Genomic DNA, 15,235 nt, shown 5'->3' with positions numbered 1-15,235 from the left:
TTTATTCTTGTCATCTTTACTCAGGTCATGTTCCACATTTACAAAGAAATGCAACTGCTGAAAAAATGTCAATGCATTGTTTGCATTGCATTGTTATCCTGATATTTTACAGTTGTTTTTTTTTACATCCATATTACACGTGATCTCTTGCAGTTTCAAGTATTAAACACTGACTACCCCAAAAATATGAATATAATAATAATAATGTCATTATAATAATAATTTCATCTCTTCTTCAAGAATATTATCAACTGTAAATTGAATATAAATTTAGGATTTTTTTCTCATACTTAAGATCTTATTATGCTGAAATAGCAAGTTGGCAAATGATAACATTAGCATGTTAGCATGCAGATGAAATATCTATTACATTGAACATCTTGGTTGAGAGTCCAGGCATGCTAAGCGAACAGGTTTCATCTTAAAGTATGGCAGCAGTTGATGTGTATGTTGTTAGTTTTTCATGTATGGGGTAAATCAAAGTAATGGTATGGCAAAATTTGGAACAAAGTAAAATGTATAGGTATAAACAAATCACTACAAATTTTCCTCTTTGTATGGAGGACCAAAAGGGACAGAATGAAATATATAAATAAATCTTTAAATAATTACTTTGATGTGTCATTAATTAATTAAAATACCAGTTAATGTAATGTAAAAATATATATAATTATTTCAGTATGTATTTAATTATTTCATGGTCCTGTGTTGCAGCGCTTCATGAATTAATTTTATCTGTCAAACTCACCCATCACAGTCAGTGGGCGGGGCTAACGCGAATCGAGTCTAATTGATTGCTTTGTTCAGAAAGTCTTTGAAGTCTTTGAAAACATTGCAGCTATGGACTATGTGCTTCAGCGTTCTCTGGAGTTGGTGAAAGACATTTTAGACCTTGCAGAGTATGTGGAAGTGGGACCTGCTGACCCAGAGCATGTAGTGTGTAAAGCAGAGGAATTTACTGTATTTGTTGGCATTATTTCCGCACTTTCTGAACAAGATAATGGCACACACAAGGACCGGAAGTTCTGGAGCACCGACTTCTTTCTGCTAAACCAACTTGGTCGGCGTGTCAACAAAGACTATCAGAAGGTGCATGCAAAGTGGTCTAAGGTGTTCACACTAAATTCGGCAGTTTATGAATTGCTGGTCTTGTCCGGATATTACTCCTAGTCTAACATTACTCATTGACCTGTATTCAGCTGTGAGTGATGAGAAGTTGGACCGTGTTGTAAGTGATGTCCACAAAAGACATTCACACACCAGCTACAAGCTAATGCATGTTCATCTGAATGCAAGAGGTGTGTATGTTCCAGGTAACAATACGGCCACGATGTATAATGTAGAAAGAGCCGATCGTTATGGAGAAATAATCCAGGTAGGATGAGGATTATACACCGTGGCCATATTCTTACCTGGAGCACACACCTCTTGCCAAAAAAAAAAAAAAAAAAAAACGAAAAAAACCCATAAACAATGAGTTGTTTGACTAGGAGTAATATCCGTATGAGACCAGCAATTCATAAACTGAAAACCCATTAATTTTGTGTAAATACCTTAGACCGCTTTTTAGATGTATTTGTATATTTCATTCTGTCCCTTTGGGTCCTCCACACGTTGGGCTGTGAATGTCTGAATAAAATTCTCTGCCAGTCCATAAAATGAACAGCTCAAACTGAAAATACTGACTTATGAGTATTGAAACTTACGTGATAGTTAAGTAGGAACTGTCAGGAACAGGGAACCCTGTAGATATTTATATATTCTGTAATCAACGTGGATTATGACTGCAACGACACACCACAGGAGTGATCAGGAGTGCATGAAAAATTGGTAATAGTACATTTCTGTCATGCACACCCACACATGGCTACACCTCACCCAAATTCAACCTCTTTGTTCCTCTGGCCCCCCAGGCTGTGAGTGTGGATCTTATTTCTTAGTGACAGGTCCAGGACAGAGGAGACAGAGGGGGGTGGCTGGGATCTTTGGCTGCTGGGAGTGTGACAAGGGAAGTGTTGTGTGTGGAAAGGGTTGAGGACACAGGATGAGCTGCCAGATTGACAGGCTGATGGGGCTGCCGCTGGGGGCCAAGGTGTAGAGATATTCGGGGAGTTGGCGTTTGTGGCTCAAAAGATAAGCATCAGTGAGAATATGAGAGGCTAGATGGAAATCTTTCGCAGGAAGTCAGGCTATACCATTGCAGAAGAAACCACAGGAGAGAGGCTGACCTTGTGGGCCTGTGCTCAGTTGCACTGTTTTCTGGAGGCGGCCTGGCCTCTAACCGAATGCAGACAGGAAAACACTTTGACCTACAGTAGCACTGCTCTATTTAAAATCACAGGGGTGTCAACTCAAAGGGTCTGTCTTTCACATGATAATGCTCATATCAGTTTTTGCTGAAACTTGAATGGAAAGGACACTTTTTCTTTACTTTACTTGTGCACATTTAACAGTTGAATTGACAACTAACAATTATCTGTGAGCAATGCTTCTGTGTGTGTGTGTGTGTGTGTGTGGCAGCTCAAACTGACCCAAAAACCTTGCTACCGATTACTTTTTGTCCTACGAAGTAGATTGTATCAGTCTCAGAATAACCTTAGTGTTCTTCTGTGTGTCTTCACCTCAATTTATTCCACCCAGAATTAAATTAATATCTAACCAACCATCCCCATCCTCTTACTGACCCTCCCTCCATGTTTACAAATGGTCCAAAAACACTCCAATATTATGTCACTCTCAAAAAAATATTCATTCTGCAGCTCTTCTTAACAGTTTCTCTTTTTGTTTCTGTTGTATTTACTTGCACTGTGTGTGGCTGGCTATTACACTGTTATCTTCAACAGGTGAAAAAGCATGAACTGTCAGGTAATCACACATTTTGAAAGCCATTTAGCCGATTTTTGAAACAAACCAAGATATTGTACAAACCTGACTTGTGCACTGATAGATTTCTGTAGATAATTCAAGTCAAAGCCAATGTGCCTCAACCGCCACAATATTTATTAACACCTGACTGGTAAATCTGTATTAGTTTTCGGATTGCAGTAATAGAATAGACAGCTGACAGCTGGAGGTATGGAAGAGAAATCCAGCTTTTCTTTTAAATGGATTATATTTGGCCTGAGTGACCCATAAAGTTTTCCTCATCCCTTAAGATTAAAAAAAAGATGTAAAGAATCTCTAGTGAGCTGAAGTCACAGCTTTTTGAGGTCAGAGGAAGAAGCTTATATAACACTGGCTGTGAGGTCTTAAATAAGCGTAAGCAACACTTAATCTGTAACTACTATCTGTCTGCCTCCTTTCAAGGCCAATAAAACAAGCTTCAAGGCTGATTCTGCAAATATTCCCAGCACGATTCAGCAGATTTTCGGCCTCATTTGAGCTGTTGTATAACTGCTAATAAATTGAGTTCAGTGTCTTTCACTGTATTTTGCTTTTTGTGGGTCCAAGTCAGCAAAGCATACAACCATCACCTTGAAATTAACAAACCATGTTGATATTTATTCACTTGAAAGATGAAAAAAACCAAAACTTTGATTAAAAAAAATAAATAAATATATATATATATATATATATATATATATATATATATATTTATTCATTGGCAGTGTAATTATTCAAGTGTTTGTGAATTGTAACTTTGAAAGGTTAAACCAGATGATGATCTAATTAAAAGAGAAAATGTCACCCTGCTTCCTTTTACAAACGCCAGAGCGGATTTGAAACTGTTATTTGCTTGAATAACGTGAAGTACCTGGAGCATCGACAGAGTCCTTTGACCAAGATTTTCAAATGATCTAGGCCAGATTTGCTGAAGCACAAGAGTTGATTTTGGCTTTAAAATTTGTGTACAGTTATTGCATGAAAATAGTATCATGCTGCATGGTAGAAGTGAGAACAGGAAACACTGAGGGCATAACTTGTGATCAAGAGCATCAAGGACTTTTCATATGTCAGGGGGTTGACAAAGAAGTAAGCGCTACACAAGTTTCACACAAAAAGGGAACAAGATCATAAGCAATGCATTAAAATATTGTGTTTAGGCTTACAAAGACAGAAGTGAGATGCACAATAGGAAACACCTCCGTGAGCAAACCTGTTACTGTCTAAAGCAAGTGAAGTCCTTGTTATAGGCCAGTTAGTCACCACACAGGAAGTTATGCTTGGTTACTGGAGTGGGCTGCTTAACTCAGACTGACTTAAAGCAGCCAAAAAGTTTTTATATGTATTCAGGAGACAAAAGGATTACTTTGGTCTGTATTTCCATCATCAGTAGACAGGAATTTCTGCACACCCACTGTTTTGAATGTGTATGTTGTGCATTTCTTCCGAAAAGGTAAGTCCCATTAAACTGTTGTATTTGTGAGTGTGTGAAAGCTATGACAGACCAGAGAGGCAAAGAGGCAAGTCTGTGGTTAGAATTTTTATGTTTTGTTTTTTATTTTTATTTATTAATTGAAAGAGATCAAAATGTCAAAATAAATCTTGCTTGTAATGGTTGCTATTCAAAGTTAGATTTGATGTATATAAATTTTATTGTACAGTAAAACTCATCATATATGAAATGAGTTTGTGAATTATGTATTGAGGGGAATTTTTTGAAAAAATTATATTCAGTTATTTAAAAAATAAAATATTCTCACAAGCAAAACGCAAACATTAAATGATGTGTGTTTTGGTGGTAAGGTCAAGCGTTGACAGTTTGATGGATTTGATTTTGATTCAGAAAAGAGATGATAGAGATGACATATCTGGTGCTGGATTGCAGAAGTACGGTATAAATATATGTTTGCTGTCACAGAACAAACTGATAGATGATTGATGGACCAGATAAATATCTACTTCAGCACCAGCAAGTATATTATTGACAACTATAAATTGATTTTAATGGAAAACAGTCCCAATACCTGAAATATTTCTGATATAATTCTCTGCAAAGACTGAGTTTATACTCAATTTTAAATGATATTTCTTTGAGGCAAACTCGGGTCACAAATTCTTAAAGCAGTCCGGTGGTTTGAGTTGCCTCAAATCCTTTGAACCTAATTTCCATTAAGCAAATTTATTTTCCAGACTAACTGCTCAACCTAAGTCTAGCTCCATGTATCTAATCTCTTTTTATTTGCATCATCCACTACTACTTCCTTTGGCCCAGTAAGCTCTGTGAGTAGACAGACAGCTCCACTGACTGTTGGACCACAGTCCAAAACCAAATACTGAAATTGAGTCTTCATTTCAGGGCCATCTGTTGGTAGCCTGTAATGTCAGCTGACACTTTTACAAGGCTTTTCTTAAATATCACAACATCTATTTTGGACAGGTTTCCTTTCTACTTCCTGTATTGTTTTCCTTTCACAGCCAAAGGAACCCTAAGATAAAAGAACTGACAATCATTCCTCTCCTCATGCCTGCAGGCAAGATTTTCAAAATGGACAATAAGTCTTAACATGCCCATAGGATACACAAATTTATAGATGTCAACTTTTGTTCAGCTCAGTCATCAAATATAATTTCAGTGTTTTGTTTTTTTTTCCCCCCCAAGCCTTTAAACTAATGCGTCACAGATTCATAATGATTTTTATGAGGCGTATAATGATTTATGAAAAACTATTGAAATCAGACAAGTTCTCAAGAAGTCACAGAGACGTTTATCTGAATTAAACCTGACCATGATCAAATTCAGTCAGTACATTATTATGGAAATCTTAGTTGAGTTAACAGAAAAATACTGCCGATGATAACGCAACAATTGTCCAAATATATCCGATTAGTTATTTCATGTTTAAGATGTGTGTCTGCAGCAGGACCTTTTCACAACCCAGGGGATTATGTCACTTAAAAAATTATCAATCTGTAAATAAAAAAACAAAACTGTTTCACAGTAAATTCAGATATATTCTTTTCAATTAAAGTAAAAAACCAGTTAATTTGTATATGAACATTTAATTCTTCTGCTTATATACTTGTGGAGGAAAAAAAGTCCGAGGACAACCCATGTTGAGGTCCACAGCCTTTAATGTAAGACCAAACTAATGATGTTTTTCATTTTTTATTCACCCCCTCGTTAGCTGCAGAGAGAGGCAACGGACATGAGTCTGCAGTTATAATGGTGAGTTATGGCAGCTGCATCCAGAGAGTTTCCCTGCTGGTTCCACATGAATGTTCCCAGGAGAAACTGATAATTACCTTTTAGCAGAGAAATAATCAAAGATCGTGTTTCTGTTCTGTTTTCACCATAATGTACAACTATTGTTTTTGGGCGCATCAATTTTCCTTTTTTTATTTTTTTACCCTAATGAAGTGAATTGAAGAGTCACTTCTCAAATTCACTCTTGCTCATGAGATTAATATATTTTATTGTTATGTGAGGGAGAATTAGAATTATTGCTAATGCCAAACAAATCAGATTTAATTCTAATTTAATTATATGAATTCTAATAAGATCTGAATATGGACAAACTTCGCACACACATTAGAGACTTGACACTGTCAGTAAGGATGCCTGTATTTTACTTGTATTTTACAGTGCTATTATAATTTATTTTGACAGGATAATACTGTATTTTGGATTACAGTATAAGACTGTAGAATAACAGTGCCATTTTACAGTGTATTGTTGTATTATGGGTCATTCGGGATCCTCATCTAACTGGTGAAGGAGACAGAGGAGCGCAGCACAGAGGAGACATTACAAACAGTAATGTTTTTAAGAACCAAGACCAGAACTGACAGAGCCCTCAATTTATAACTTAACTCATAACTTAATTAGTAACTTTAACTAACTCCATATAACAATTAGAACTTTAAAATCAATCTAACTCTACAAAGGTGAGAAAAAACATTTATGGCTTACTGAGCTCAAGCTAGCTACAGAATTTGTCTTACCAATCTTAGCAACCTGACCTCATAAACAGACCTGTCAATCTATAGTTGAATAATCAAAATATGAGCTGGACACTGACAATTTCAAGAGATAAAAAAATCTTTACCTCCTTTATAGGACCTGCTGGTGACTCCTGCTGTCCCCTCTTTTAACCACATGACAGAAAATACAGGTTGTTATTGTTAACCCAACAGAAACTGTTCATTTACCTGCGAGGGATGACTGTTTATTCACTGTAAAAGGAATGATTTAACCATTAATTCACATCAATATATAACAAATTTTCAATTATTCTAAACTGCAGTAAGATGCTGTTTTAAATACATCGTAAATACACAGCACATTGTTACGGTGTTGATAGTGAAATATTTGACAGTGATGAAGCATCTTTAATTTACACAGAAAATTTCAGAGAAACCAGTCATTATGTCAAATATCTGTTTGAACTGTGTTTGTTATAACTGCAGGGTAGGGCAATGACACCTGCTATGGAGTGTTTTCTCTGAATTTATCTTCACGTTGCCCCTTACAAATCACACACAGCCATTTTGTGCTGTGTTCTTGTAATGCAGATGGATACAATTCACACACGCGTTGGAGTCAAGCATTCAATTGATGCAATAATGCTCTAAAGACCTAAGTTAGCTACACCTGCATTTAGACTGCAGATGAAAACTTCTGAAGTGCTAGATCTGAGATCCAGTATTTGGATCATGAAAACTTTTGACAGCATATAACTTCAAAATTAAATCTTGAACACTTGAAAACTCTCAATTGACAGTGTGTGCCATAATTTCTGTCTCGTAGCCCATTAAGGAAGTTAGCTAGTTCAACATATCAGAATTTCAAACACAGTTTAAACAATGCTTACAAGGGATGCTAATGTAATCTTGTCCACTGGTGTTTTACGTGAATGCCTTTTTGCCCCCTTTATTCCTCTCTCAATAATTTAGTCGCCTTGGTTAAATAAACTGGATAAATAGTAAAAAATCTTTCACATCCACAACCAATCATCCTTTAAAACAAATTCTGCATGTGATCATCGTACTTACTGTGCATCCATCCCTTGACCAGATATTCAAATCATAACTGAGTGTTACATCAGTGCCTGATGGTAAAAGTGAATCTGTCAGACAAAAAACATTCATTTCCTCATAGCTTTTACACAAATGAGAGCAGCTGGTTTAAAATTACCATTATTGGTGCACCCATTGTTAGCTTATTCATACTTAATGTCACACATTTTTAGCTTCTTTACAGGTACAAAAAAGTCACGTGAATCAATAGAAACATTTGTTTCTCACACTTTCTCACAGACTGTCACCATTCACCTGTAACAGAATATAAATGTGTATATACTTTAAAAGGAAACACTTTGGCGAGACAAGCAGTGGGCTATGTTGCAACACTTCGTTGTAGCTTCCTGTCTTTATCTGCGTTCGAAAAGCTCAGGCTCTGACACAACACAATATGTTAACTTTGAATATATATGTATGTATGTAAGGTGATATAAAAAGCAGGGCTCCAAAATGATTGCAAGCTTAACAGATTCTCTTTCCCTGAAGGCAGAATGTTTGTCCAAAATGTAAATGAACGCACACTTTTATTAAAAGCAGTCTTTTTCCTTAATCCTATTGTCATGCTGAGCTATTCATTTCAAAGAGCTCATTGTTAAGACAGATGGAGATTTCTTTGCCTTCTGACACATTGTAGGATTGCATATTGCACTCTGTAATTGTGATGTAATATCTGACAAAAGGGCTAAGCCTCATGCAAATGAAAAGTAAAAAATAAATCTGTTTTTTCAAAGTCAGGTTTATGAAGGTTATCCATTATACATGCTGTACTTTCAGTATCAAAAAGCTGCAGTTTCCTCTCCACAGGATCGCAACAGAACAGACAGAAACAGGAATCAAAGATGTGGTAACAACAGCAAATACATGGAGCCTGAGTACGATGTGGTAGATGACCAGGAGGAAATGCTGAAAGTGTGCATACTTCCTGCAAGACCCATAAACGAGGAAAGAGAGTATGCAGGTAGAGAAGAAAACACTGCTGCCTGTTTTTTCTGAGCTCATCTAGACTTTGATTTTTATGTCTCAGGTTCTGGGTGTTAATGGAATTTGCTCCTTTTCACTCCTTTTTAAGTTTCATTTTATTTCTGCTTCTCTTGGATCTGGTCTGTTTTTCTTACGTTTACTCTTAGAAAATCATTTATAAAAACCATGAATATTAATTTACTCACTGCATAAGAATGGAGGTTCAGCTGATCAGTTCTTTAACATCAGTATTTTAGCACTGAGCATTATTTTTAGCCACGTTCAATGTTGAAATGTCAAAAACAAAGTGAAGTAACAATGATAAACCACAAAATTGCCACCTGAGTTTCATAATGGAGGAACTGTGTCACTCTCATTCTTTTAATCTCTCTTTGCCTTCAGTGTATAAAAATAGACCACATAAAATAGTTCACAAATAGACTATAATATCCTATAAGAATTAAATATGCCACAAACTTGTCTTTACTTAAGTGAAGGACGAGTTTACATTGTAGTTGACACAATGAGGGTGAGCGTGTTTCACTTCTCAGAAAAGCTCTGGAGAGCATAATTAAAGTGAAGCGGAATGAAGTGCATGCTAAATAAAAAGAACAGCCTCACTGCAGACTGTGATGAGAAGAGGAAGAAGACAAGTGTGGATCTGCGAGAGAGCCCATGCTGAGCAAGCATGATCTGCTGGTGGGTCTCTAGAGCCATCTGTTGGCTTAGTCAGACTGCAAGGGATTACGATTATTCAGGAGCTGAAGGGGGAGGGAGGGAGGCATGTAGCATGAATAGACTCCCTTTACTCTCCTGCATGGATGTGGCCCACAGCCAGGGGCCTCACAGCGGCATGTCGACAACTTCACACTGGATGTGGCTTTTAAATTTGTTCACACTTGGGAGTGTTCTCCCTCTCTGATCAATACAGTGTGTTGCTGCAGCATACTGCTGGGGCTGGCAGCAGCCCAGTTACAAGAATTATACAAACTGAAGTGCCTGTCTTTACTCTCAGTGATGAAAACCTGGCGATCACTGTTTCTTTTCCTTTCAAGACAGGAATCTTCCAAGGTCATCAGCTCAGAGCGTTTCATCGCCCTCCACTGTAAGATTTCTATTTGGTGTTTTGGTTTGTATTTGTGTGGTGTGTGTTTTTTTTTTTTTTTTTTTTTTTCCTTCCTCTTACTCCTTTTTTTTTTTCAAATAAATGTACTCACCTCCACAGCTGAAGGAAAACAAATGTAATTCAACAAACAGATTGTTTTATTCATGTGATCACCTAATTTATGTGCATTTCACTTCAACTCCATGCTTAGCTGACCTGTCTGTCTGACTGTCTGTCTACCTGTCTGTCTGACTGTCTGTCTACCTGTCTGTCTGTCTGTCTACCTGTCTGTCTGCTGTCTGACTGTCTGTCTGCTGTCTGTCTGTCTACCTGTCTGTCTGTCTGTCTGACTGACTGACTGTCTACCTTGCTGTCTGTCTGTCTGTCTGACTGTCTGTCTGCGATCTACTGACTGACTGTCTGTCTGTCTGTCTGTCTGTCTTAAAGCTTTGTAATGTCTGGATCTCTTAAATGATGTATAAATAAATTTTCCACTGACATATTTTTATTTTCAGGGTAACTCCATCATCGTCCCTAGACGCCCCCACAGAGAACTGCCACAAATCATAGGTAAAGGGACAGAATGTTCCATTAGTTTTGTGTACTGCGGCATGCTGCAGCAGTAATTATGAAAAAAGTGTTCAAATCTACTATATCGCTATTACCTTTGAAAAATTAATACTCTGCCTTCTTCTGCATTTGAAAAGTTCAATACACAGTCTGTAGCACAGATCTTCAGAAACTGCTGTTATATTCAGACTTGTCAACAGAGGCTGATATCAGCTAATATTAGTAATTTCTGCCTACGAGACACATGTGAGTTGTTTCTAAGCTGAAGCTTTTCTGCTCTACAGACTGCTGCTTGATAAAGGTTAGACAGGGTCCTTTAAAGCTGCATTAACCCTGGCATTATTTTACAGGTCTGCAGCAAAGCTTTTAAACCACCTCCAGCTCATTGTGCTGTGTTGTACTGCAGCGCATTCAGCGCAGTTCAGTCTTTTAAACCTTTGTAGTTGAACATTGCTTTTAGCAAAATGGCTCTGATACACCTCTGTACACAACAGCCTGAAGAGTGTTAAGTAACAAGTGAGTGAACATAGTAAAGTTCTTGTTACCAGCAGCTGAAAACCCAGATATTTATGTCACTTTTTGCTGGAGATGAAAGGCAGAGCTAAAGGGTGAGTGAATATAGGTCTGTGAAGTGTCTATATGGAATTAAAGCAAGCGGCTGTTGATGGCTGCACTATCCAAAAGAATTCACAAACCACAATCCTGTATTGTGATAGTGTCCAAAACGTTTTTATTATGTAATTATAACATGATAATAATTTAAATATTTATAAAGAAATATGTTATATAACTATATATGGATAAGAATAATAGGAATAATTTTTGTAGTTGTTCAAAAATCTAACCTTAAAAAAGGGAGGAACACATCATAATGTGTTCTCTGTAGTAAATCTGTGCAATGCAACTAATAAACAAATACTCCATTCAGCAAAGCCGTAACCCTACCAGGATGTTTGATTTGTGCTTGTAGTAGCAACTTCAGTAAACGCACATAATGTTGTTTGTAAATCACAGGACCTGCAGTCAATAGAGATCTGAAGCCTGGCAGGAGAAAGACCCCATTAGGTAACACAAATACACAACTTAGTTTTAAGTTAGGACAGCCGACCTGTGTGGGGTTGGTGTGTTAGCATCCCTGTCACTAACATGCTGCTCTTACAGACCTGCGACCCCTACCTGTGCTGCCAGGAATCCAGGTACACACCTGTGCCATATGCACCACAGATGCACCACAGATGTGTTTATTACTCATTACACCGCTGATAGCTTCTCTCTCCTTTTTCTCAGCGCTCACACAGGTATTTTGCTCTGCATGTATTCACCTCATTCATTGGCTGAAGGCTGAAGGCTGAAGTGTGTGTTCCTCCAGGTGCTCTCCACCTCCCCTGCCGTCTACACTGGAGCTAGTGAATCACCTGTCTGGACTGACTCTAGACAAGTCCTCCGGGAGCGAGTGAGTGTTGTTTATTCCCTCGGAACAAACAGGTTAATCCCTTTTAGCAGTGATTGTCTACACTGTGGTTGTTCGATGTTCCTCTGCTGTAGCTGACTCTGCCCCAATTTGGCCCCTGTCCCAGTGTGACAGGCCCTCTTATTCAATCGTACAATGTAGCAACAATGCCATCTGGTGGTTAGAAAAACTGTCACATCAAAGGTGGGAGACTTTCTTTGAAAAAGCCTATTGTCATTTTGTGATATACTTTTATCACTTTCTTTTTAGTGGACAGCAGAAGGCAGCTAGGAAAGTAAGTAATGTCTACACCATCATTCAATCGTCATGGGAAAAAAACAAAAATGTATTCTTTTCTTTATGTCTATTATTTATTTATTATTTTTTTTGCCTGAGTTGTTTATTGCAATATTTTCTATTCTATTCTCTTCCACTTCATTCAAAAGTGCAGCCAGGTAATGACGCTTTTCATGCTGATTTAATGTGTGTTATTTCGGACAAAAAAAGGACTCTTTTCTGTCGTAGTGTGTTGTTTTGATGTAATTGTCTCTTCATTACTTTCAACAGGCAGAATTCAGTCCATTTGTGGCAGGTCAGTAACTTAATAACTTAATTTTGTTGAAAAATATTTTCACAGCTGTAATAATACATTTGATTTTAGGTCAAAAGAGAGCAGAAAGTGTCCCAGTTCTACACCTCAACGTAAAACATTCTTTGGATCTGGAAACTCAAATAGAAATCAGGTGAGATTTTATTTGTCTGTCTTTTTACAGGATGGTTATTCATGTTGGGCCATGTGCAAGTTACATATGCTAAATCTCTCTTTAAATAGGTCACACCAAAACCTAGGTAAGTAATGTTACAGCGCATCAATGTAATTATACATCAACAAAATAAATAAGTCAACATTATCATCTGCTTAAAGAAAGGGTGCCATCAAAACACCATCACCACGAATGGCCCCAAACTAAAGAAGACTTTGACCAACATGAATTTGTTCCAAGGGAAAAGCCTCAACAGGTAAAAAAAAGGCACATTTCTAAGGAGTAATGGAAAATATAAGTTAGATTTTAGCTGTGAAACCTCTGATCACTGAACTCTGCTGGCAGACCTACCGTGAAGAAGACTGGTACATTGGGCCATGTAATCGAGCAGATGCTGAGCACGCCTTACACCTGGTGAACAAGGTATCTCCACATGGAAGTATTCAAAATGAAACTTAACACCTCTAAAGGTGAAAGTTTGACATTTTGGGAGATGCACATTCTTTATAAGCATGAGAAGAGATCATCATTACTGCTTTACTCTGTATAATTTATTATCTATACCACTGCAAATCAAGGACAAGTCTTCCTTTTTGTGGTTCCCAACATTAGGATGGGGCATTTTTGGTACGTGACTGCTCCAACAACACCAAAAGTGAACCCTTGGTGTTGGCTGTTTATCATGAGAAGAAGGTTTATAATGTTAAGATTCGGTTCATTGAGAGCGCCAGCAAGTACGCCCTGGGAACAGGACAACGGTCAAAGGATGTGAGTGGACGAATTCATAAGGCTCATTCAACAAGCACTCCTATTTTATTTATATTACACGATAATGAAATATGTAATTTCTCCTCAGATGTTCGATTCTGTGGCAGACATCGTCAAGTTTCACACCATATTCCCAATAATACTCATCAGTGGAAGAAATATATCAGGAAGCAAATACCCAGAAAACTGTGTGCTTACATGTGCAGTAACAAGGAGGGATGTTGACCAGCTGCTAGAATAATACAAGCACAACATAATGCTGACTGTGTATATGGCCAAGTAGGAAAATGTTTACCTCAGTCAATAAAACTGCATTTAATTTTGGGCTGCAACTTTCTTTCTTATTTTCAGCTAATCTGTTAGTTATTTTTAATTAAAGATACTATTTGTATAATTACATGTGTTCAGTTGCATGCATTATTTACTTTTTTACTTCCAGTTGCCTGTCCTCCCCTCTACCAGATAAAGTTGTCTGAGAAATAAAGCTCACTGACTTTAGAAACCAGAAGAGCATCTAGTGATGCCCATTTGGCCCTTATTTCTTGCATATAATGATTACAATACCTGAAAACATGTATGGAGTTACACCACAATGTGGAAAATGCTGGAAAGGGGCTACAGATTGACTGGAGCAATATAAATCCATAAACAGCTAATTAACATAACTGCTGACTTGATTCATTAGTTGTTAACATTTATAGTTTCACATGACTCACTTAATTTTGGCAGTGAAAACCTCAGAAATTCAACTTTGTGATGACCTTTTAGAAAGTGTAAATCAGTACTTACTAGTTTGCCAGCAACTCCAACTGATTATTACATTTTAATTCCAAAGTGCAGATTTTGTTTGTTGACGTAGTTTTTGCCTTGTGTCCATTTGGTTGATCCTCTGGCGTTGAGCATTTGACCTCTGACCTTGCCATACATCACCTGTGATGTGCTAAAAGCTGGTCTGTTTACGAGAGAAGGGCCCTTTGTCTCTGTTTCCTATCAATTTGATAATTTGTTGTCAGGAGGAGTAAAAAGGGAGACATTTTAGTGTCAATAAATCAACATGTCCTCTCTTTGAACTGTTTTAATAGCTTCTGACTAAGCCAGGCTGGATATCTGCTGCAGCCTTTTTTTATGTAAAGATTTTTTGTGACCTTTCTGGCTTTATCAGTTTGGACAGCTTGAAGAGTGACAGGAAATGGGGGCGCGGCAAATGAAACCAGCCAGAACCAAACCAGCACCTGAGGCCTGTTAATGGGGAGGGAGCTCTGCCTACTGCACCACCAGCGTCCTGCTACAGCCCTTTGATTTTGTACTCATAGAATAGTACCTGGTGTGTTTTCAGAGCTAATTCTCTACATTTAATCAAGTACTATTCCTCAGTATAATTTGAAGGTACTTCATTTAAGTTGCTGTATTTTTTACTCAATTTATGACATCTAGTTACTGTGGATATTTAGATTATGAATCCAAATTATTTACTATTAAAATATAGATGATATATTAAATCATTTAATTAACCTTAACCTAAAATGTAACCTCATCTTTAGCTGCTGATATCAATGCTTTAGAGCTTTTGTTGAGCCACCTAACTGCAAGTGGGAAATACAGTATTTTCATGACACAATCTCAGCAAATATTAAGGTCGTTTTTTCTGTTAATTGT

General features: G+C 37.3%; 1 protein-coding gene across 2 annotated transcripts; it reads left to right on the top strand.

The window, feature by feature from the left end:
* Positions 1-4,015: 4,015 nt before the first annotated feature.
* clnk (cytokine dependent hematopoietic cell linker) lies at positions 4,016-13,997 on the top strand. Of its 2 annotated transcripts, XM_029512360.1 has the most exons (18): positions 4,016-4,336; positions 6,069-6,109; positions 8,767-8,920; positions 9,978-10,027; positions 10,543-10,597; positions 11,612-11,662; positions 11,759-11,793; positions 11,885-11,895; positions 11,967-12,050; positions 12,318-12,342; positions 12,494-12,502; positions 12,615-12,639; positions 12,709-12,790; positions 12,880-12,896; positions 12,973-13,067; positions 13,157-13,234; positions 13,424-13,579; positions 13,668-13,997. In XM_029512360.1, exons 2-18 carry the CDS (start codon positions 6,107-6,109, stop codon positions 13,818-13,820), a joined length of 1,083 nt encoding a protein of 360 aa, XP_029368220.1. In that variant the 5' UTR covers positions 4,016-4,336; positions 6,069-6,106; the 3' UTR covers positions 13,821-13,997. The 2 variants fall into 2 exon arrangements, with proteins under 2 accessions (XP_029368220.1, XP_029368221.1); XM_029512361.1 differs by lacking the exon at positions 12,494-12,502 and having other exon boundaries at positions 4,017-4,336.
* Positions 13,998-15,235: the final 1,238 nt, after the last annotated feature.

This window comes from Echeneis naucrates, chromosome 10 (assembly GCF_900963305.1).
Source record: "Echeneis naucrates chromosome 10, fEcheNa1.1, whole genome shotgun sequence".
Taxonomy (NCBI): Eukaryota; Metazoa; Chordata; class Actinopteri; order Carangiformes; family Echeneidae; genus Echeneis; species Echeneis naucrates.
Note: the sequence above shows the minus strand (reverse complement) of the source record. Positions and strands in the feature narration are given on the sequence as shown.